Here is a 24183-nt window from a genome sequence, read left to right as displayed (position 1 = left end):
AGTTAGTAGGGAGAATGCCTGGCTTGCTTCCCTTCCTTTCTCCTCCACTTCCCCTAAGGGAGCATCGTATGTGTAGAATCCGGAAATGATTTCGAAAGAAACATGTGCAACTTCGATGTGAAAAGAATGGCAAAGGTTTAAGGTTAATTTTTTTTTCCTATTCAATACACAGTAAAAATCTGAACTTTTCCGTTGAGTACCACTACTCCACATGTTCTGTTTTAACTGGATTTATTTAATCTGGTGTCCAGACCATGTCAGAAATGATCTGTAAGTACATGGCGTCAGGGCATCAACCCGTCATCAGTGAAGAAAAATTTAAGTTCCTGTGGGAGAGATTTCAATCCCGTTGAAGAGCTGAGATACCTATAGGTCAACATAAAACTGGGGAAGCAGGGCTTGTCCTGGCTTTCAGGGTGAAATTCAGATTGCCCACCCACAAGCCTCTAGCCACCGATCCATCCTTCTACAGGTGATTGTGCAAAGGCGCTCCTCTCTGCCTTTAATTCCTTTTGCGGAGGGTTGTAAGCACTGGTTCGGAATGAACCAAGCTGCCTGGAGTCAGACCACAGCTCCGCCATTTACTAGAAACTTCTATTGTAAATTTTCTTTTCTTTTCTACTAACTCCGGTGATTGCACAATATCCACTTATTTAAAAACAAACTTGAGGGGTGCCTGGGTGGCTCAGTTGGTCAAGCCGCCAACTCGGTTTTGGCTCGGGTCATGATCTCAGGGTTGTGAGTTCAAGCCCCGAGTTGGCCTCTGTGTTGAGTGAGGAGCCTGCTTAAGATTCTCTCTCTCTCTCTCCCTCTCTCTCTCTCTCTCTCCTTACTCCCCCCTTCCTGTGCTCGCCCTTGCATGTGCATGCATGCATTCTTTCTCTTCCAAAAAGACAAATAAAAAATAAAAATAAAAACAAACTTGAGGGGGAAAAATTAAAAAATGAAACAAATCTGAAGAGCAAAATGCTCAAAACAGTAAATTTCTATAAACAGGAACCTACTTAAAAGGGGAAATGGAGACTTTGCTTCCTGTTTATACTCACTTGTATTATGTTATTGGTAAAATTTACACATTATTATTTTTATTTATTTATTTATTTTAAAAAAGATTCTACTTATTTATTTATTTGACAGACAGAGATCACAAGTAGGCAGAGAGGCAGGCAGAGAGGGAGGAAGCAGGCTCCCCACTGAACAGAGAGCCTGATGTGGGGCTCGATCCCAGGATCCTGGGATCATGACCCGAGTCAAAGGCAGAGGCTTTAACCCACTGAGCCACCCAGGTCCCCACACATTATTATTTTAAAAAAGAAATCTAGCTAATTGGAAATAACAAAGTTTAAATGACTTTTAATGTTTACTAATTAATGAGGGAATGCTGATTAACACTCATTAATTAATACTTACCAATTGATTGATTAATAATATTGTACATGTGACAGAGGTCGGAGGGAGGCCTTGAGCAGGTCCTCGCCCGGACAGTGAGGGAGAGCTGGACTTCTCACGTATGAGAGATGACACGTGTACAGTGGGTTATCACGTAGCTTTAAATGTGCGACCGGCAGCAAGATTCACTTGTTATGAGAGCGTGGAGCAAGGAGTTGGGGTTGGGGAAATGTCGGTGTAGTGAGGACAGGTTTAAGAGGAGATATTTTGGCTGAATTTTGAAGGATTTGTTCACCCATTCAAAAAGTATTGTTGAATATTTACTATATGTTAGATTCTATGAGAGATGCAGGGTGGACAGTGGGGAAAAAAGGCCCAGGTTCACCCTCAGAGTGGACACAGAGATGCTCAGAGGACTGTGAGCTGCCAGAAGCCCGGAGCTTGGCAAGAGGAGGCTGTCGTGGCAGTGGTCTGGATTGACAAGAGGCGGTGTAGGACTCAGGTGTCAGCCTCGAGAGAAGCCATCATCTGCCACAAGTCCTGTTGGGACCGGTTGTCTTGAAGGGGCACTGATCCAGAGCCCAGCATGAGGCCAGCTCAGGAGGGCAGCCCACCCTCTCACCATGGCTTGGAGGACTCGTAAAGTTTCCCCTGTGCCCAGATCAACTTAGGAAGGAGCAAGAAAGGGGAAAAAAAAAAAATCTGTTAGCGAGTATACCAGAAGCTTCCTCAGTCTTCACCAAAATTAAATTGCCTTAAACTAGAAACACCTGAGATACTACCGATTGTGAAATTTGAGCTAAAGGAAATTTTTACTGCCCCTCATTGGGTTTGGAATTCATAGGGACGGTTTGGTTGATCATATAGTACATGATTCAGCTGATACAAAATATCTAAAATGGGCATATGCAGAGAGACAGAAAGTGGATTAGAGTTCGCCGGGGACCGAGGGGAATGGAGAGTGGGAAGCGATGGCTAAGTGGTGTGGCGTTTCTTTCTGGAGTGACAATAATGTCCAGGAATTGGATAGTGGTGATGGTTGTAGGACTTTGTGGATATACTAAAAAAGCACTCGATAGTACACTTTAAAGGGATATGGTATGTGAATTTTATCTCAACAAAAAATACATGGAAAAGATGGTTAATAAAAGAAAATAAGGAAGCTGTGAGTCTTCTTCACACATCTAAGCAGTGGTATGAGTACTGTCCCTTCCATACAGGAACTGTCAACCAAACATTGGTCTTCCAAACATCCTTTATATTGTTTTGCCAAAATAATAAACTTCATAAAAAACTTTGCTGGGGGTCAGAATGCAACTCAACTATCACTTGAAGCAAAAAGTACTTCTTAGATAACAGTGCAAAAATAAAGTGATCTACAACATATATGAACTCAATTGAGATGACGTGTTAAGTTCAGATACTCTTGTTAAAGTGTTTTTGTTTTTTGATTTTGTTCACCCTTTGAAGATACGATAGATGTATGTTCTATATCAGAATACTGGTTGAAAACATATGCTTTGGACTTCTTACTGCCATTAAATATACCTATTACTCAGTACAAATTTTTGAGTTTTTAAAATTTCTCCTCTTTACTTTTGGTCTACTTATTGCTAAACAGAAAACACTTATGCGGAAAATAAATTGCTGCCATTCTGTTTTAAGAGCAAGACTGAAAGTGGGCCTTTTCTTGTCATGTTTTTATCATTCCTCTGGTTGGCTTGTTTGAAGCCTCATAGTCCTCATGGATTCCAACCCTCTCCTTCAACCCCTGCATCCAATCAGTGGTCAAGTTTTGCTTACTGTATTTTTGTAATCCTTCTCTCAATTATGTCCCAATCAGGATCAAGATGGCTGCTGGCTTCTTGTCTTCTGTCTTGCTTCTCCTAAAGTCTCCAGGGTCATCTCCCTAAAGCTTTAAGCCACCCAGGCCCCTTCCCCCACACACTCTCACCATGGCTCCCTAGAGCCCTCATTTCCTTCCACACCTTGTGTATCTTTCTCACTAAGCTATTTCATTTCCAACATCTCTTTCTCTTCAAATTCTATTTTGTCTGCGTGAAGGAGAAACTTTACATCTTTAACTGAAGAAGAATCATTCTTTTTTTTTGAAGCTCCCTAATCATTTTTCCTGTAGTATTGAGAGTTATCCCTGTTAGTTTCCTGAAATCCTTTCTGAAACAAGACTGTAGAGAAATGAACTATGGACTTAGTCTTGATTATTTATCTTGTTCTCCTAAAGGTTTAATGCCCAAGGCTGGAAGATTGTGTGTACCATAATTAAGTCTTTTTGAGGCAATTCGAGTGTATAGTGAAACGGTAAATATTACAAATAAAAATATACAGGACATTTTCATTTTTATCGTCCAAACCTTCTCTGTATTTTACATTGGTTTTTCTGAATTCCTTCCTTGTATTTTAGCTTCCAAGTGTCTGTTTAAGCCTTTTTCTCCCTCTCCTAGTGTCTCCCTGTTTTATCTAGGTATATCTCTTTTTTTCAAATAACTTTATAATGGAGATAAAGTTATAAAATATTTTCTTATTTGCTTTATTGAGTCAGCAACCTTTACTTCCTCTGCCCTGAGTATTTATTTAAGTGTAAATTTTCATAGATGTGCTGGGATAAAGATGAAGGTAATATTCAATATTAATATTATGTGATTCAAAATGAGAATGATGTAAGCTGTTAGCTTGCAAGCTATTTCTTGAGAAAGGCTTCCTGCTTCCCTTTATCAAAATAATAACTGAGCATTGAGGGCACCATTCAGAGTGTTTTTCACAGTGCACAGAAGAGACCCCTGTACACACAGCTGGATTAGGGGTAGGAGGACATGGGATATCATGGACGTAAAAGAAAGGCAGGACCATATTCTGTATGGGAAATGATGGAAAGATGGAGAAGGAGAGAAAGAATGAAAAGAGTGGGGTGTCTCTTGATTTCCTCTCTGGAGGCCTCTGCTTTAAGGCTAATTAACTTCAAGAGCAATGTAGACCGATGTAGCTTACTTAGCCACATCCAAATAAGCCGGACAATGCAGCAGGGTCAGGCAGAAAGGGAGCTCTGGGATTTAGCTTTTCCAGACTGCCTTCATTCTTTACCTCATCGGGATGTAGATTTGAGAAATGAAGAATCCATGATGGTGCACACGATGGCAAGGTGAGGTGTCCCCACAGCAGAGCCTGGGTGTGTGTGCTCGCCGGGCCAGAGGCTGCAGGAAGGGCATGGCAGATGGTCAGGAGTCTGGAGCCTGCAGGGGCTAACGTGAGGCTGAGTCAGCCAGGAAGTGATCATTCCTGACCAAACCAAGGGAGATCAGATCACCCGTTACACCATCCTCAGATTTCAGCCCCGAAGGCCAGGAGATACCCAGGGGATAAAGGACACAGCCCTGGAGACCAGAAGAGGTAGAGAACATTGTGCCAGATCCCCCAGATCTTTCCCACCACCATGAGAATGTTAAGTTCTCTTTCTTCCCATTCACTTGGGAACTATCTTGGGAAGGAAGCATGGGTGAGGAGGCTGTTCTGAAAGATCAAGTATTTTTATCCTGATGAGTGATTCTTTCCTAATATGAGGCTTAAATCCTTGGAATTGCTTACATTGAAACAGGATTACACATTAGGTCTATTATATATACACTGTATAATTATATATATATTGGGTTAATTATATATATGTACATAAACATAAATATATTATAAGTAAATATTACATAAATTATCTATAATATGTATTTCTATTAACTGGAAGATGGGAATCTGGAAGCGAAGAAATGACATATTTTAGGCTTATTTAACTTGTGTGTAATTTTAACTTGTGTGTAATTGAAAAATAAAGGTAACCATAATCACTAAGATATGGTCATAGTCAATATTTTTATGAATATTTTTCTAGTCTCATTTCAGCATCTATGTATTTGTGGGTTAGGTTGAACCCTATGAAGCGATGGTTATTTGACTGTTTTTGACTTATAAAATTGGCAATTTCATAGGGCCAACTTAATGCATTTATCCTTGGTATATACACGCATACACATACACCCTTCTATTTTCTAGGTGCATGAACACATATGTAAAAATATATATTGTTTTTACAAAAACAGGATTGTATTGTTTTGTAACATTTTTTTCACTTAACAATGTATTGCGAATATGTTTATGGATCATTAAATATTGTTCCATGAACTCTTTTAAAATGATTACATGGCATTTCATAGTAAGAAGTGCCACAATTTACTTAACAATTCTTGTTAGGTATTTAAGCTTTTAAAAATTGATTGATGTCAAGAAATAATATGACAATGCACACTTGTAGTTAAATATTTGAACACATTCATAATTATTTCTGAGAAATACACACATATATGGAATATATAGAAATAACATATAAGTATATATTGAAATACACAGAATAAATATATAGAAATGACATTGCTAGGGCACCTGGGTGGCTCAGTCATTAAGCATCTGCCTTCGGCTCAGATCATGATCCCAGGGTCCTGGGATCCATCAGGCTCTCTGCTCAGCGGGGAGTCTGTTCCTGCCCCCCACTCTCTGCCTACTTGTGATCTCTGTCTGTCAAATAAATAAAATCTTAAAAAAAAAAAAAGAAATGACATTGCTGGTAATAGATTTAAAGCATTTTGAAGATTTTGTTATGAATTGTCAAATTATTATCCAAAAGGTTATCGAATATTCATTTCCACCAACACTATATGGAGATAAACATTTGCATAGTTGCCAATTTGCTAGTTGAAAAATGGCATTTATTTTATTTATTTAACCTATTTTATTTTTTGTTTCTAAGGTTGTTTAGTTATTCATATGCTTAGTACTTTCATGTTTTTTTGTCTTTATCTGTTAAAAAAAGAGTCTCTTCATGTCCTTTTTTTGTGCTGTACTCTTCACTGGACATATGTGGGTAGAGGCTGAGCTCACAGTCTGACCTCTCGTCCCCAGTTCCCACTCCCACTCCAGGGCAGGATCGCCAGCCTCAGAAACAGTGTTAATGAATTTCCACTTCTTTGAAATCCATATCCAGTTGCCACAGAGTCTTCTGGTCTTTTTTCTAAAATATTTTCCATAAAGATTTCATGGGTAGTGTAGAAAATGAAAGAATCTTGATGATTTGGTTGATTTTCTCCATGTCACCAATGAGGATATAGACATTTTTGATATTCCAGTAACTTCTACATGTCACAGATCATATGAGGACAGAATTTGGAGCTCTATAATGCCAGGCTCCAGCCTTCTGGTCTGGTTGCGTATCTTATCACCCCTCAGTCCTACTAGGGTTTCTGCTGCCTCTACCATAGACTAGATCTTCATGTTGGAACCATCAAAAGAACCCATGGCTGGTAGCACTTCATCTAATTTTTCTGCTCTGTTCCCTCTCTATTTCTAGTTTTATCTCTATTTTGATGTCACTTCCTTCTTTAGAACTGATTAGATTAGGATGAAAAATGACAACACTTGATTTATACAACACGACATTTTCTTTGAAAATCTTATTGGCTTCAAATGTATTTTTAGGGGCACCTGTGTGGCTCAGTTCGTTAAGTGTCTGACTCTTGATTTTGGTTCAGGTCATGATCTTGGCTCAGGGTCATGAGATGGAGCCCTGAGTTGGGCTCTGCCCTTAGTGGGGAGTCTTCTTGGGGTTCTCTCTCCATCTATACCTCCCCCTGCTCTCTCTTTCTCTCAGATAAATATTCTGATTGTCCTCTTGAAACACCCCACTTCTACAACACGGGAGTGTAGCCAAGAGGAGTATAGAATAGTAAATCCAAATGTTTGATGCCAATTAACATCAGACAAAATGGTAGCTTCAACAGGAGAAAAGGTCATGGAAATCACCTTTATTTAGTGCCAGCTACATGCTAGATTCTGTTTTTATATTTTGTCTCATTTACTTCTCCGATAAATGCTATGTGATTTTTAATAATTGTACCCATTTTACAAGCTAGATGAAGTTATCACCAGTGTAGGGCCACTTCCTTAGAAACTCAAGTGAGTCTGCATTTGAAAAATATGCTTTTCTGTTTTGTAGGATTGGTGACAGCAAAGCAAAGGCATTCACTCTTTGATGCTTATTCTCTTTGTAAACTGGATTCCAGAATGATCCACAAATAACACCCATACATGGTCAAGGAGGAAGCTTAGACACGTTTGGATTGGAAGTTTACAGTGTGGCCCTTGTTGTTGCTTTAAATCTTTTCATATAGAGAAAAATGTCTCCCGAGGTAGGAAGATTACTCATGACCCCATTTAGGAAATAGGTCATCTCATGTGTGCATCATCAGTGTTGAGAAGTATGTTGTGGTTTTCAATACAGCTGTCTAGCAATTTATCTTTGATACTGAAAGAAATACCATGCCCATTAATCCATGGGCAGATGTCTGCTGAGTTTGTTTTCATATCATCTGACAGCTGACCAAAGGCATAACTGTGTGTGTTGAGGGATATTGGATGGGTGGGAGGTCTAGATAACACGAGCTTAGAGTTCATGAGTGTTTTAAGATTTCTCCAGTAGGAGACAGAAGAAGAAAAAGAGAGGATTTTAGAGGCCTTGTTGTAAATACTTCCAGTGAATAGTATCAGTGTTTTTTCCTAAGAAGTAGATCTAAGATAAACTTGCTAGTTCCAACTCATATCCATCTGCCAGTAGCTATGTTTCTTTGCTAAAGGCTTAGCAGGGGAAAATGCCAATAATTCTAGAGAGAAGCCTATGCTATCAGCCATGCTGTAAGTGAACAAATCTTAGATTTCTGGTCTGGTCCAAGATGACATACACGGGTTGTGAATATCTTAATGTCTGTGTGTGCACTTTCTTCTGTTTTGAATCAGACATATTTTATTGACATTGAGTCACCAAGAGGAGTCCAGTGGCATTATCTGAAAGAGTCATTACTTGCTGTGTCAACAGCTTTGAGTGTCAACCCCCCCGGGGCCCTTAGTTGAGATGTTGGTGGCATTCAGTCAGGAATCTTAGGCTGGAATGCCTTGCGTGCCAACTTTGTGTGGAATTTTAGTCTTGAAATCCTATTCCCTGTATCAAAGCTCATCTGCAGAAAAAAACAGTGGCATTGGCTCAAATATAGTCTAATGTCTTTGAACAATGACAATAAAAATGTGCTGTTGGTTGGTATTACATTACGGGCCCAATAACATCAATATTTATGCCACTGTAAATTTGAGGCCAATTTTACTTGATATGATTAAGTCATTAGAAAAGGCATACTGATTCCTTGCCATTTTGCCCAAGGGAATTTTTCTGGGATAGTATTATCTACAAATTCTTGAGCTTCTAACTCATCATGGCTTTAATACTTGTACCCTAAGGAAGAACACTGACATTTCATGATTATGCAGTTAACTTCTGATATTAATAGCTGTCAGTTCCTATCTTTTTGTATTTTGACCCTGTCTATAAAGATATATACATATATATTTTAAAATATATGCATTTACACATTTTATAAATGTTTACATATTTCTATGTCTATTTTATACACTCAGCGGCAAATAGGAGTTGATGAGCTATTTCAATGTCATCCTCCATTCCTTGTGGAAGGGAGACTAGCAGACTGCTGACATTTTCTTTAAAGGCTCTTCTGAGTATGTATTTGAGATGACTTCTTGATGAAGCATCGGATCAAGAACATCTGATGACACGATATAAGTTAAATAGCCTGGTCTTGTGGACCAGAAACCTCAAAAGAGTCTGAGGGCTTGGGGTATCATCTGAAACGATCCGGGCACCCATTTATTGTTTTTGTTGTTGTTGTTGCTGTTGTTTTTTGCCTCATCAGCTCACCCTTTCCAAGTTGTCCAGTCATCATTAGAAATGCGGTGTGCCCCACTTAGCGGGTGGCTGTCATGGCAGCACCTTCGTAAAACCTAGGGACCCAGGGTTCTGAAAGGCTAACAAGAGAATAAGCCAGAAGTCCCTGGAGCTTGCGGAGACATAAAAGGCTTTGGGTAGCTTCTCAACAGACCCTGTGCGGACAGTTTTAGCCACCAAGATGACTTCCGCAAGTTTGTTGAAATGAGATGGTGCTTCAGCTCCTGGTCTTACATTCTCAAGATACTGCAAAATGCTGTTCAGTGACTTGTGACTCCATAAAGTATGTTCCTACTGAACCTTCTGAACTCCCTGGAGGTACTCAAGTTCTGCGTGATGTGCAGCCATGTAAAAGACAATGGAGCAAGTTCATATCAGAGACAGGGACCCCTTTCCTATGAGGGATACTGCCCCTGACTCAGAGAGAGCCCTCTGCTGGAGGGTGAGTGGATGGTGGGTTTTCTTGTCAATGCAAGTTCATGTGTCATTAACAAGGAGTAAGAAGGTATTGCTAAATTTTACCTCCTGGGGACCTAGTATTTTCTTTCTGCTTTATACCACTGGCTATTTTTTGTTTAGGTGGCTCTGGGTGTGTCTGTGTGTGTGCACATGTGTGTTTGTCAGAGGAAGGGGGTCTCTTCTTTCTGTGAAGGCTTAAGCCAGAACCACTCAATAGTTATCCTTTGTTATATCTTGTTTTTATATGCACATTCCAAATTGAGGACAGGGTTAGCAGGAGGGGGAATTGCAGTCATCACCTCTGGACCGAGATGTGTGTTCTGTGTTTATCGTCCACTGAGAACTGAGGAGCACAGAAGGAGAGGCCCTCTGAGAGAAGGCCTGGATTATTTTTGTAGCACAGCCATACACGGGTACCACTGACCAAGTGGCTTAAACAGCACTTCTGGGGGCTACAGGTCCAAGAACAAGGTGTCAGTAGGTTTCGAGTCTTCAGGAAGCCTCTCTCCTTGGCTTGTAGGTAGCTGTCCTCTCTCTGGGTCTTTACATGGTCTACTTTCTGTGCTCCTTTGTGTCTGAATCTCCCCTTAAGGTAAGAGCAACAGTCATACTGGATTAGGGATCACCCACATAATCTCATTTTACCTTAATTACCTCTTTAAAGGTCCTATCTCCAAATACAGTCACGGCCTAATGTCCTGGTGGTGAGGGCTTCAGCATATGGATTGGGGAACATAATGCAGCCATACCAAACACTGAGCTCCTTGTTCTCTATTTAAACAGTCCCTATCACTGTAGATACTGACCAGAGATGAGAATATTCCCACTCTTTTATTTACTAGCAACATAGATGGGACTCTCGCTGCAGATGGTGAGAATGAGCAGAGCAGCACAACTGGAGGCCCCAAGTTAAGCCTCCAGAGATGGTGCGTCCAGGTTCCCACTCAGAGCCCAGGCTAGCCTTGTTATGAGCTCCCTGTGGTCTGCACGTCTTCTGGAAGGAGGTGGAGTCTCTCTTCCCCAACCAGGAGGCCTATGAACAGCTTATTAATAACTGAACTTCTCTCACCTCTTGACAAAACTACACTGTCTGTGGGATCCCCTGTAGGAGAGGACGTCCTCTGCTCCCAATGGGCTCAAGCGGCAGAGCAAATGCTCTCACCGATGAATGTTTCTGTCAGCATTTCTTTGATTCGCACCTCATCAAATTTCACCTATTGTCTTACTCCATACGTACTTTCTTTTTTAAAAAAAATTTTTAAAGATTTTATTTATCAATTTGTCAGAGAGAGAGAGCATGAGGGAGCGCACAAGCAGGGGGAGGGGCAGAGGGAGAACCTGACTCCCCGCTGAGCAAGGAGCCTGATGTGGGACTCGATCCAAGGAGCCTGATGTGGGACTCGATCCCAGGACCGTGGAATCAGGACCTGAGCCAAAGGCAGCCACTTAACCGACTGAGCCACCCAGGCACCCCCCCATACATACTTTCATATGTATTTTGTTCTTACTTCCAAAATTTGGGAGGTGAAATTTGCTTTCACCCAAAGGATCTGGTATTGCCAAATGTAGGGAAAATACAGAGACAATTCAAATACCTGTGCACTTTGCTAACCCCCAGGATGGTTTGGATGCTGTATCCCAGCGATCTGAAGTTCACATATATCTGAATGTAATATCTTTCTTCCTTTAGCCACTCCTTAGCTATAAAAATGCATAAAGCATGTGATGGCTTATGGTAGGGAGATAATACATATTATTTTCTTTTCCCTCTTCCTCTTTTCTTTCCTTTTTGTAGTAATTTCTCAGATTGTGACCAATTTTCCAGCTCAGTGATAGTTCTGTAATTCTTGTCTCTTGGTTTTGAATTAATTACATGTTCATAAATCCTGGGGATTGACTTTGACTTTTTCTTACTCTTTTTATAAACTTTGGTCATGTCCAATTGACTTGAAAACCTGATTTCTATTTTTTCAAATATTAATATTAAATGCAGGTTATAAAATAATATTTACGTTCAAATATGATCCCACTTCTGCCTACATACTAGATACTACACGCACACCAATACGCATGTGCAGAAAACGATCTGGAGGGATGTATTTCAAACATAATATTTTTTAAAAAATGATTTTAATTTATTTATTTGTGAGAGAGAGAGAGAGAGAGAGAAAGCACAAGAAAGGGGAGGGGCAGAGGGAGAAGCAGGCTCCCTCCTGAGCATGGAGCCTGATGTGGTGCTCGATCCCAAGACCCTGGGCTCATGACCTGAGCCAAAGGCAGATGTTTAACTGACTGAACCCCCCAAAGTATAATCTTTACCCTAAATGGACCTGTTACTAATTCATTGTTTCTTCTTTTTGCTCATTTGTATTTTCTAGTTTTTTCTATAGTTTGTCTGTTGCCTAAAGGAAATAGTGCTTTAAGAAGTCATTCTTAAGCTTCTTGTAGAATCAGTGCAAGATTTGACACTTGTCTACTGGTGGTGGTCATGGCAGCAGGAGTTTTGTTTGAAATGGCACTTATTTTTAGAAGACACAGGGACTCCAACTGAGTCACCCATCGTATTTTAGGGAAAAGGATGAAACAAGACACCCCAAAAGAACAGGTGAAGATTTGCTAGGCAGATTTCTGTCTTGTACTGAAAGTTTTTTGGGTCAAGATATATGTATGTGGATGAGCTCAGATGGAATTTTCCTGAGCCGAGTGGCTGAATTTAGCAGTGAGCTAAGGCTTAGCAAGTCATCCAGTGGAGAATGGCTAGTGTACTCTGGGACTTGGGCTATTGAAAAGACGTCCAGTAAGCACACTGTGTTCCTAGAGCATGCCGGGTTTATCTGTCTCCAAGCGGCTCAACAATACCAAGCCCTTCCCAGAACTCCACCCGCCCTGCAGCAGGCTTCCAAGCAGTCGCCTCTAGGGCCATAATGAATCACAAGGCAGGGACAGGCTTATGCTCAATTAAAGCACGTTGGTAATCAAAGTTACATCCTCTCTGGTCACTGTGTGCTTTTAGAAACCAACGTTAGATTTCCTCCGGGAAACACTGTCACACTAGACCGAGCACATACCTGTCCCTTGTTGTCCTGAGCACCACGAGGGCCTGTTATGGATCACTGGCTGCTCGTGATGGAAGAGTTGGTCAGAACGGTGGGGACGAAGGAGGTCAGTGGATGTAGCTGTTTAACTATGGGTGCACGGTTTGATCAACAGGATATTTAGCCCCATGCTTGGATGATCTAGAAGAAAGAGCACAGGCTCGGGAGATAGATAAACCAGATTCTGAATTTAATGTCCATCCCGTATTTTGTATCAACTTTTTGGAGCCTCAACTTCCTCACCTATAAAATGGGCCCAAAGCAGATGTCCTTTTAGATTTGTCTGAGGAGAAGTGGAACACATGTAAGTTACCACTTGGTAATACAGCCCATGTTCAACACTCCTTTCCCTCTGGTCAGTTTTCACGTTTGTTGCTCGCAATTGGCATAGACCAGGGGTTCACAGAGTTTTTCTGTACAGAGATAGTAAATATTTAGGTTTTGTGGGGCACGAGGCAGAATGGAAGATATTATGCACATACTCACATAACAAAAAAGAGCAAATTTCTACTAATTAATTGATGAAATTCAAAATATAACAGTATCAGGGTAAAATTTTTATAATATAGATCTACCAGTGAAAAAGAGAAAGGAATTCTCTTTCTGGGGAGACCACATCTCACTTAATTGGGGTTCAAGTTTAGTGTTCCCTACCACCAAATAGATATCCAATGTATATCTGTACGAACAATGGGAATAACCATGGTTATTCCTAATTTGCAAGCCATAAAAAAAGAGGTAGCAAGCTGAATTTGGTCCACAGGACTTAGGTTGCCAATCCCTGGTGTAGACCATTCATTCATAATACCAGTCTCTGCTTGTACTCTGACCTAGTCATTCATGATGAGGAAATAATTTGAAACCATAACTGATACGTAAACAATGGTTAGAAGGCTACAGTCCGGAAAGGAGGATGAAATGATTAAATCTTTCAATAAACAGGCTTTTGGAAGCTGACAGAGTACTTAGTCTTTTTGATTGAGTGATTCTTTAAAGAATATCTCCTTTTGTGGCCAAAATCTGGAAAACAGTAGGAAGAAATGCTCAGACCACACAAAGTGACCACCATACAGAGAGATCAAGCAGAGAAAGTTCATGGAAACAGTTACTCAAACAGGTTCTTTTCGCTTTCTGTCAAATAAGAAATGGACATATATATGCTAGCTTTTAGCGAAAGTGTAGTTACCGGATGGATTAAAATTTGGCCTCTCATATGGGAGGGTCCCTTGCTGCTACTCTTCCACTGACCTGGGCCAGTTAATGCTCAGATGTGAGCCACAGCAGATAAAGGCAGAGAAGCAGACAGTGTTTTCCATGGCCTGGCCATGTGGGGTTCACAACAACAGATCCTACTTCACATACTGGGAGGGCTTCGGTAGCCTAAATGAGATGCCGGAAGTAATTTGTGGTGTATGTTGAAGAGTGTGTATTGGCATAAAATTGAGTAAGATGTGTTGCTGAGGATCAAATGACTCTAAAGCAAACAATAGTTCAATATTCTATCCAGAATGCTGACATCCACAATGAGAAAGCCTGGCAGGAGGGTCACAAGTGGCTGCTGCTGCTCTGGACCTCACAGCAGTACTTCGTTGGCTGTGACAGAAGTCTCAGCGAATTGCAAAGGTGGAGAGGGGTTTCTGACCTCAGGGCTTTGGTAAAGCTGCTGTGGCATCTCAGCAGATTTTACAGAGAAGCACAAAGTATTAATTCTCAAGTAAAAGAGGAAATCTAGATTTTGATGCATGTGCCGTTAAAATCCCAGATTTATATTTTTAGAATGCTGACCATTTGGCAAGAGATGCACTGGAGGAGAGCAACAGGGGAGCAACCTGAGTACACACAGACAAGCATCCTGATCTTATCGGGTTCTGATTTACCTAGTTAAATGACCCACAAATGCTCTGATGGAAACACGTTGAAAAGAATATTCTGGAGCATATTCTTCACACAAAGGGAACACATTTTAGTGAAAAGCTAATATACAGTGGAAATTTTCCATTGAAATAGAAGAGATCAAGAGGGGCGTTAAGGAGAAGCAACACGACAAAAACACTCCTGAGAACTGAATTGCTAACAGAGAAATATACAGGTTTCTGAATATGTGAGACAAAGATGTGGGGGGGAGGCAAACACATGGAGCCACAAGCGTCCAAGGTCTGTTACAAAGGATCCAAGTATGATAAAGAAGATGTGGGGTGTGTGTGTATGTGTATGTGTGTGTGTGTATATACACAATTTATATATATATATATATATATATATATATACACAGAAATATATAATGGAATTATATATAATGGAATGGAATATATTTATATAAGTATGTAATGGAATATAAAAAATATATAATGGAATATTACTCAGCTGTCAAAAAGAATGAAATCTAGCCACTTGCAACAACGTGGTTGGAACTAGAGGGTAATAAGCTAAGTGAAAAAAGTCAGCCCGAGAAAGACAAATAACATATGTGGAGTTTAAGAAAGAAAACAGATGAACACAGGGAAAGGGAAGGAAAAATAAAACATGACCAAAACAGAGAGTGAGGCAAAGCATGAGACTCTTAACTCTAGCAAATAAACTGAGGGTTGATGGAGGGGAGGGGAGGTGGGGGTATGGGGTACCTGGGTGATGGATATTAAGAAGGGCACTGGGTGTTACATGCAAATGATGAATAACTAAATTCTACCCCTGAAACTAATTATGTACCATATGTTAATTAAATTAAATTTAAATAAACATTTTTTTAAAAAGAAAAAAGGATCCAAGTAGGAAAGCTAGTTATTTACTATTTGTGTGAGAGTAAAGCATATAATTTAAAATTCCCTGAAAGCTTGTGGGTCTTACGAGAGACTGCCATGCCAGTGGTGATAAAGCTTTTTAGGGGAAGAATTTTTAAAAATTTAAGGTGATTGAATTGAGACAGTGCTTATAACCTCTTGCAAGTAACTTCTTCTTAGAAAACATAGCTGTTTTTGAGGCATAAATATTATGTGTTGTTTTAGCTGAGTAGTAATTTTCAGTCCAAGAGTATTCAGCAAACAAGTCTTAGTGGCAGGTTTAAAGAACATTTCTTCTCTGAGATGATGCATATACCTCTTTTCTCCATTTGTGTATCAAGAGAACATAGAACAAATGCATTTTCTCTTGGTGTGTCAAAGAAATTGAGGTAAACTACACAATTTCCTTAAGGATAAATGTCAAAAAGGAAAACTGAAGTATACTTCCAAGCAAAATTTATTAGGTGTCTATTCAAGAAAAACACAATGACCTTCGCTTGTAAGAATTCAAAGGCAATTACCTGAAAGCCAGGTATGAACATTTTTTTCTTTTAAAATCAGATACAGAGAGTAGAAACAGTAATTTTTCTTAAATATGACAGGCAACAGATATTGAAATCTTTTCTCATAAATGGCATCAAGGATAATTACTCATTTATCAGCAAAGCTGCATGCAGTTGACTTAATTTCAAACCCAAAGCCTTTAAGATATAAAGCTGATTGCAAACTTGACAGTTATCAAGGTAGGCTACTCGAAGATGTTTCTTTACCTTCTAACGAATGAAACTCCTCTGTAATCAGTACATTTCAGTTTGGCTGCTAAGATCTTTTAAGTTCATAAACGTTTGCATAAATTCTATCTTACAGAATTGCACAATCAAGGTGTGCTTGTGATCTGTGGGATATGTAAAGGATAATCTGTTGGAAAGTGTTTTAGCTTAGTTTAAAGTGAAAGATAAAGACCAAATTAGGAAATTTCCGTTTTTCTCGACAACTAAATAGTCTGTACAAAAAAAGGAGCAAACGTATGTACAAAATTCTGGAGTCTACATACATTGTGAAAAGATCAATCACTGTCCACAGAAGAAATGCCATAAAAAGTTTAATCTATAAGGTGCTCAAGATCCAGATATGAATAGTTCTTATGCAAAGTCATAAGAAATACAAAGCTAGTTCTCAAGGTATGTGTAGTTCAGGCACTGTTAGCCACGTTAAATCTTTCAGGTCCCAAAGCCAATTTGTAAATTTCTACTTCAGGGCAGAAAACATAACCTGAAGGATTTAACATTGCTTCCGAAAGTGCCTCATGGATTCCGAGGAAATATTTCACACACACCAGAAAAATCAGGCTCAACATATTCCTGTCCTCAAATGTTGCCAGGATTCTGAGTTCCATAGAAGAAAAATAACTATCGTAGTAAAAATAATTGTATTGATCATAATCCTTGCTAAAACCAGCCATAATACTTGTGATGCTTCTGAAGTACTCTATTTCTATAAAATAACGTGTGGGATTCCTTTACATTTCCATAAAATGTACAACACACCATATGGATTGTCTGTTCTCGTACAATCTCAAATGTATATGTGTGCACACAGTGAAAACTTACCTATGAATATTGCTTACAGATACTTTCAAGTGTCTACATTAGAATAATTCTTTGCACCTCTCACTAACACTGCTTTCATTAAAATTTTACCAGATAAATAAAACACTAAGAGCTCATTGTTCATGATGCTGATTATTACATTTTAATATAAAATAGCAATGCAACTTTACAACACAATAGGTTTTTGTTTTTTGTTGGATTTTTTTTTTTTGTAGTCTAGCTAAACCTCTTATAGTCTCATGATTATTACCAAAGGCTCTTGTTCACTTAACGGTTTGCACTTCTAAAAAGTACAGAAAAAAAAACTGCAGGAAAAGACTCCTATTTGAAAACTCACATTCAATCAATAAAATCACACTCATCCGAATTAACTTTCCTATGCTTGCTTTAGGTTTTGTAATCACTGTGCGTATTACAATATGTAAGTGCAGGCAAACAATAGCCGAAGGACAGTTTTTCGTGTTGTGTAAACCAGGACACTAGGCAAACTCGTGAAAGGAAAATACACTGCCAAGCTAAGAATGTGAAAACACAAACCACAGCATTTAGGAATAACCAATTTCTGCTTGTCTGAGGGGAGAAAGCCTTTCAAAGTGGACTAGAGAGATTCTTCAGATATTTCCTTTTTTTTTTTTTTTTTGCCTCAAATACTTCTCCCTTTCTAACTCTAACCATCTTCTCTCTGATCTCGCATAGCGACTTTTCCAAGTTTAGAGCAGAAGTCAGGACTACGCATGTTCACGCAGAAGCAAGCCCCCAGCCTCCCCAGGGCTGGGCAGCGGCAGTCCCTTTGCTGGTGGTTTGGTGGCAGGTAGAGGTGGGAGGGCTGGGGGACTTCTAGAGGAGACCAGAAGGCAGGACAGTGTGTGCGGGGGGGTGAGGGGGCTCTTTCAGGCAAGGGTCTGCAGATGTGGTGCTGAAATGGGTCTTGCAATGTAGGGAGACAGCGATTCACAGCCTCTTGACATAGTTTCCGGGAAAAGTACCAAAGAATTTGGTTCTTCTTGAGGTTCCTGAAAATAGAAGCAATAAATGGAATGAATAACGATGAAATATCGGTTTATATATGTGAGCTAGAACACTCTTCCCTTACAAGCCATCATGAAGCAAGCAAGCCTTGAGGGCTTTGGAAGAGAAAGCGCTCCCTTGAACACGGTAGGAAGACAGAGGGAGCAGTTTCATCTGAACTGCCTGATGCCTTCATTGTTTCTCCAGCTGGAAGGCCGCCCTCCCACCCACACCCAGGTTAGACAGAGACGCTCAGCCTCTCAGCCGGAAGCGAAAGACCACGCTGCGAGGAGGTGGGTTTTAATGTCAGTGAGTGGGTTTTAATGTAAGTGAGACGATGCTCCACGGCCAAGGACGCCAGACAAGAGGGAGGAGTGGCACACTCTCGGGAGGACGTCGAGACCGGCCGTGTGACTGGATGGCCCAGCAGCAAGGCTGTGTAGGGTGAGCCAGGAGTCTGACACCCTCTTCAACAGGGTGTAACATTAATGGCATTACGGGGGGCACTGTCACCCTCCAGTTTTATTATGTCATGGGAGATCACACGGGATGGGAGAGTTCTATGAACAGAAGCAGAGGCTTATGGCTGTGGATGTGACCTCCGTACTTTCATCATTTTCCCCACGGATGGCCTGTCTATAGAAAGCTCTCTTTCCTTCATCTTGTCTTCTCTTGTCCTCCTGTGCCTATATTTCGTTGTTCCCTCTTTCCTGTGCGCCCCATTATATGATCTTGTCTACAAATATTTTCTCAGAAGAGCTCTACTCTTATTTTTTTTTAAGCTTTATTTTTTTGAGAGAGAGAGTGTGCATTAGAGGGGGAGGGGCCACGAGAGAGGGAGAGAGAGACTCCACAAGCAGACTCCCGCTGAGCAGGGAGCCTGACGTGGGTCTTGATCTCATGACCCTGAGATCATGATCTGAGCCGAAATCAGGTCAGCCACTCAACCAACTGAGCCATCCAGTACCCCCTATTCTTCTTTTAGGAAGGTAAGACCATCTCTCAACTTCGACCAGAAATTAAAATGAAGATGAATCATTGAACTTTCAGGGTTATTTAACATCAGACTTAGTAAGTAGACGAATTGCAGACTTCTTCATCTTGTTTTCTCCAATTAGATCCCCACTGCTGACACCTAACATTGTCCACCGAAGAGGGTGTTAGTATTTCTCATCTCGGAAAACACTGTTGTTATGGTTCTTAGATCTCAGGCTTTCCTGGTTGGTGCTATCCAAAGCAACTTTCTTCTCTCAGTTGAACTGAAAGTAAAACTAGCAGAAAATCACATATACCAGAAGACCGTATTACACATGCAATGCAGGGCAATTGGCTAAGCGTCCGATTCTTGATCTCAGCTCAGGTCTTGATCTCGGGGTTGTGAGTTCAAGCCTCGCGTTGGGCTCCATGCTGGGTGTGGAACCTACTTTAAAAAATGCGATGCAGTGTTGCCTTGGGATTACACGGTGCATATGTAATGCGTGAAGGGTCAGAGGCACCATGAAAGCAAAGGAAGGTTGACTATCACAAATGACAAACACGAGCAAATTATAAAATGGCCCAAGGCATCTGAAAGGCAGTGTCCACATACCCACAAACCATCCATCGTCACACTTCTCCATCACATCAATGACGTCACTTTCTCTGAGCTCCAGCTCATCTTCATTCCTAGGAGTATAGTTATACAGAGCCTGAAACCTTAAACAGGACAAATGGATGTGTTTAAAGACAAATCTTTACACCTTTGGGAAACTACAGAAGATTGTACATAGTCACTTCACTTTTAACATTTCTATCCTTATTAATACGTGAAACTTGATAGTGTAAGTCTTTGGTAAACATATAATGTAAACAGAAATATTTGGGCTTTCATGGGGTTTAGATCACTCTGATAGCATTTTAAAACTACAAGGAGGAATAATTGTGGAAGGTCGTAATACCCACAAGTTGGATTAAAACATTTTGACACTTATAAATCAGACCTGCATTCCAGTTGCCTATGACAGATACCATGAGGGCATTAAATAATAGCACAGAATATAAAAGAAGTGATGTGTACATTATTCAGGGATGTAACGAGAAGGGATTATTGTTTTAGTTGGCCATAATCAAAAGCAAATAATTGCAACTTCCATGTTGAATTTTCAATGGTTCTAAATGGAGATATACAAACTATTTCAGACATGTCTTCTAAATCGCTATGTGGGGATTACTGTAAAATAGAAAGCTATTTTTTTCACCAATAGGAATTCCTTAAAGCAGTTTAGTTTCATAGTTTGAATCAGTGTTTGTGAGGATTTACAATTTGAAAATCTGCTGTAATTCACCTGTGAAGTCAAGCAGATGAATTCTGCACTCAGTGATGACTGAGTCAATAGCAAACAGTAGATTATGTATATAAGTTTCTTTTTTAAATGGGTCCTGGAGAAATTGTGTTTGATGTGGAAACTCTCCCTGGAAATAATTTTACATGAAAAGGAATTACTGATAGAATGCTACCACTTTCGTTTCTCTGTGTGAATTTGTCGAGAGTCTTTATTTTGGGGACACTGATCAGTAAAATGGAATTTGTAGTAACAAAATAGTATGTATTTTAATGCATATTAATGGAAACTGACATTTTGGAAAGTAAAAACACAAATTCTAGCAGCTGTGCAGCTCAGGAAGCATTGGATATGCAGGTACATGAAAACTTCATATTACCACTAAAATATTACCAGTATCATGAGGGGGATTAAAAAAAAATCAGTGAATTTGTTTTTGCTGTTTCTTCTAACAGTTATGTAATTCTGCCAATATATGGTAATAAGAACCGCATTTCAGGGTATTCTGAATTTTTCTTTTTTAAGTCAACTTTAGAAAGTAGATAATGTTGAATACTGCTGGGACAAGAATGATTTATTTCTAATTACTTCATTGAGTCAGAAAATCACATTTTGGTGGAACAAAATTTTCCTATCATTTGAACTCAAGCATGTCGTAAATCTGGGACATGGCTCCATGTGCTTCCCTCTCTGTCCATGAACTTTTTCAGATTGGGGGACCCAGATAAAGTTGGCTTCTGGCAGGGGTTGGGCGTGGGGGTGATGTCTGGGAGAGAACATCATCTCCTAGAATACATCATCTACCCTGGCTGGCACCAAACCCGGTAATCACAACATTAGAGATTTCTTTCCGTTAATATTTGTCTTCCTAGAAAATCTTTTCCGCCTTTTATACTCTTTTGAAATTGGGCATCTGATGTCTTGTGTTGGGAAAGGATTCTGACTGCGGCGAAGGACAGAGAAAAGTAGCCAGATTCCCAGGGCCGTGGTTAAAGGAAAAAATAAAATAAAAAGACAGGGAGAGGTTAAATACCAATACTGCTTATTTTGGATGTTTGCAATAGGGCCAGCCAGGGTTGGAGTAAACAAATTTTTTTTTTTGTTTGCTTTAAGGATTTGATTTTGAGGCTGCTTAGGTGAAGGGGGCGGTAGCATTTGTATATTCATATGGGGAAGTTGATTTCAACTTGGTCCCTTTTCCAATGAGGGAGACAGTCCTTCCTGGGCTGTTAATTCAGTGGATGTACATTAAAGCTCTCACTTTGGGAAACACCGATTCTCTGACTGGGCTTTCCAGGCCTTCCCTCCCTCAGGCGCTGTCCAACCTCATATGGAGAAAAGCCTCTTTAAGGCCATCGAACCCTAGATGCTGGAGGAATCTTAAGGTTCCAAGAGCTTAAAAAAAAAAAAAAATCCCCAAATTGGCACAAACTCCTACTTCACTTTGGTATGACAAAAACCAGTGTGCTTGTCAAAATTTACTTACCATTTGGGTTTAATTAGGCCACCAAAAAAAAAAAAAAAAAAAAATGGAGTTTCATGGAAACATAAACAAACCTTCCCGGAAAACCCCCTGCCTCTGTTGGCTTTCAAAATCAGTGTTGCACGACAGGAAATGGAGCTAAATTACAATTAAAATGTTTTGAAGGATGTGTTGGTGAAATGAATGAGGGTGATGGCATCAAGGTGCTTCAAAAAGAAATTTGTCTTTTAAATAAGAAATGCTCAGCCAAGCTCAACGCTCTCTCTATAAACCTGCAACTTTTCCAAGAACGTGTTTCATCCTAATTCTGAATTGCGGCAACCTTATAACACGATGTTCCTATTTGTGCTCCAATCTAGTTTTTACATGAAAGCGATTTAGTGACACCCCATAATCCACTCAGCAGATAGAAATTTAGTACAGGATGTTTTCTAATGCCCATAGCAGGGCCTCAGACATGCCTTTTCCCACCTGTGAGCTCTGTGGTTTGATAAATAACCCAAATGGCCACACATTTGGGTAGTGGAAGTATTAGCTTTATAGGACATGAAACGGTAAAACACAATATACCTATCAATTCATAAGCTCCTTAAAGCTGCTTAATACAATGTGTTGGTAATGCAACAGACCTGGACAGGCTTGGAATTTACTTTTTTGTGATGTGTTCCTGTCATCTGCTTGAATAAGGAAACAAACCCAAACTTCAGAATTACAAGTCTTATTGGATATTTTTTTTCCCCAGTTAAATGAAACTTTAAGGGATTCTTACTTCCAGCTTGTTCTTCACCTAAGCTTTTCCCTAAGGAGGAGAGCTTTCTGGATGCACCTGGTAAGAGGTGAGAGATGATTTCTGAGAGCATGCTGTTAGCTCAGGGCCAGGTCTCCGAGGAGGAGGGAGTCTGTGGTGAGAAGGCACCAGGGCCCCCAGCTGGCCTTGCTGACAAGTTAGGCCCTGGCTGAGCAGAGCATGGGCAGTGGGCCAGAGGGAGGTTCTGCTGGGGCTTGGGTCTGCCTGACGAGGTTTAGTTCCCTCCTTGCTCCTTCCCAGGGGTCTAACTCCTGACTTTGAGACTAGGCAGTAGGCAGTAGGAACTAGATAGCCTCTGAACATCTGTGATGGGCAAAACGGAATGGAAAGAGACACACACAGAAAGAGAATCTTAAAGACAATGTGTGATACCTTCAATTGAAACTGACTTGTAGGTCAGAAAGGAGAGGGAGTTAGAAAGTGTGGAAAGGCATTGAGCTGAATGACATCGAAGGTCTTAATACACTGCCATTTCTAAAGACCAGTGTAAGAATGGAACTCTGGAATTGCATTACTAACTTATCACTTCTGGTCTACTTTGACATTCTTCTAGTCTTCAAATATGTGTACAGACAATGTTAGGACATTTCTGTGTCTTTCAAGCTGTGGTAACTAGAATTCACATGCTGAGTGGAACAGAGAGGGAGGCAGATTGATAAATCTTGGGCATCACCGGAACATTGGAAGGTTTTTCTGGGTGTGTAAATCAGTCTTCTACCCAAAATCACAGGTTTCTTTCCAAAATGAACTTCTGCTCTCTGTTATGAAAGATGGAGAGCGTTGTAATTTCTCTTCATCAAAGAGCCTCGTGTTAGGTTGTTCTCTCTCATTTGCAAAACTGAACAGGACTCTGTTTTAGTACATCGATTGTCTATTTTGTAGGTCAAAGTCAGTCTCGAACTTAGAAGATAAGAAGAATACTTACGGTTCCCCCCCACCTTGAATGTTTTCATGAGTAAACACAGGACGCTGTGGCTGAAATGAAATGATTTTCAATGTAATCAGTGTTTAAACTGGTACTAAGTAAAAAATAATTTGGATAATGGCATGGTACTTTTCTTGACATTTAATATTTCCTGTTGTAAAAAACCAAGAGGAAGGAAAAAAAACAGATAAAGGGGTTCTGCAGGATTAATAATTGAAATATTTTGAAGGATGCTTTGCATTAAATTAAAATAACCAAGGTTCAAATGTTTTGAATGTATCTAGAGTCTAGTCTGCTCAAGCATTAAGGAAAAGTCAGGGTTTAGTCCCATTGATTTTTCAAAGGCCAGGAATATGGCAAGAACATAGACACCAAACCACCAGAATGGGAAGTCTGGACACCTTCATACAACCTTATTCCTCAGAGTTTTCTCAAACAAGCAGAAAATAGGCCACATTTAGTCTA

At 40.1% G+C, this 24183-nt stretch overlaps 1 protein-coding gene across 26 annotated transcripts in view; it reads right to left on the bottom strand.

Moving 5' to 3' along the window:
- Positions 1-16002: 16002 nt before the first annotated feature.
- Positions 16003-24183, bottom strand: part of SORBS2 (sorbin and SH3 domain containing 2) — a 344555-nt gene continuing 336374 nt past the window's right edge. For 25 of the 26 annotated variants that reach the window (XM_044225573.1, XM_044225572.1, XM_044225571.1 and 22 more), the window contains 3 exons: positions 23719-23768; positions 19770-19876; positions 16003-18186 (listed from right to left, as the gene is read on the bottom strand). In XM_044225573.1, the coding sequence (XP_044081508.1) occupies positions 18125-18186; positions 19770-19876; positions 23719-23768 (219 nt within the window). In that variant the 3' untranslated portion in view covers positions 16003-18124. The remainder of the gene's footprint in view (positions 18187-19769; positions 19877-23718; positions 23769-24183) is intronic. The other variant, XM_044225576.1, reaches the window with a different exon arrangement.

Source organism: Neovison vison, chromosome 11 (assembly GCF_020171115.1).
Source record: "Neovison vison isolate M4711 chromosome 11, ASM_NN_V1, whole genome shotgun sequence".
Classification (NCBI taxonomy): Eukaryota; Metazoa; Chordata; class Mammalia; order Carnivora; family Mustelidae; genus Neogale; species Neogale vison.
The sequence above is the reverse complement of the archived record's forward strand: the minus strand, read 5'-3'. Positions and strand labels throughout refer to the sequence as shown.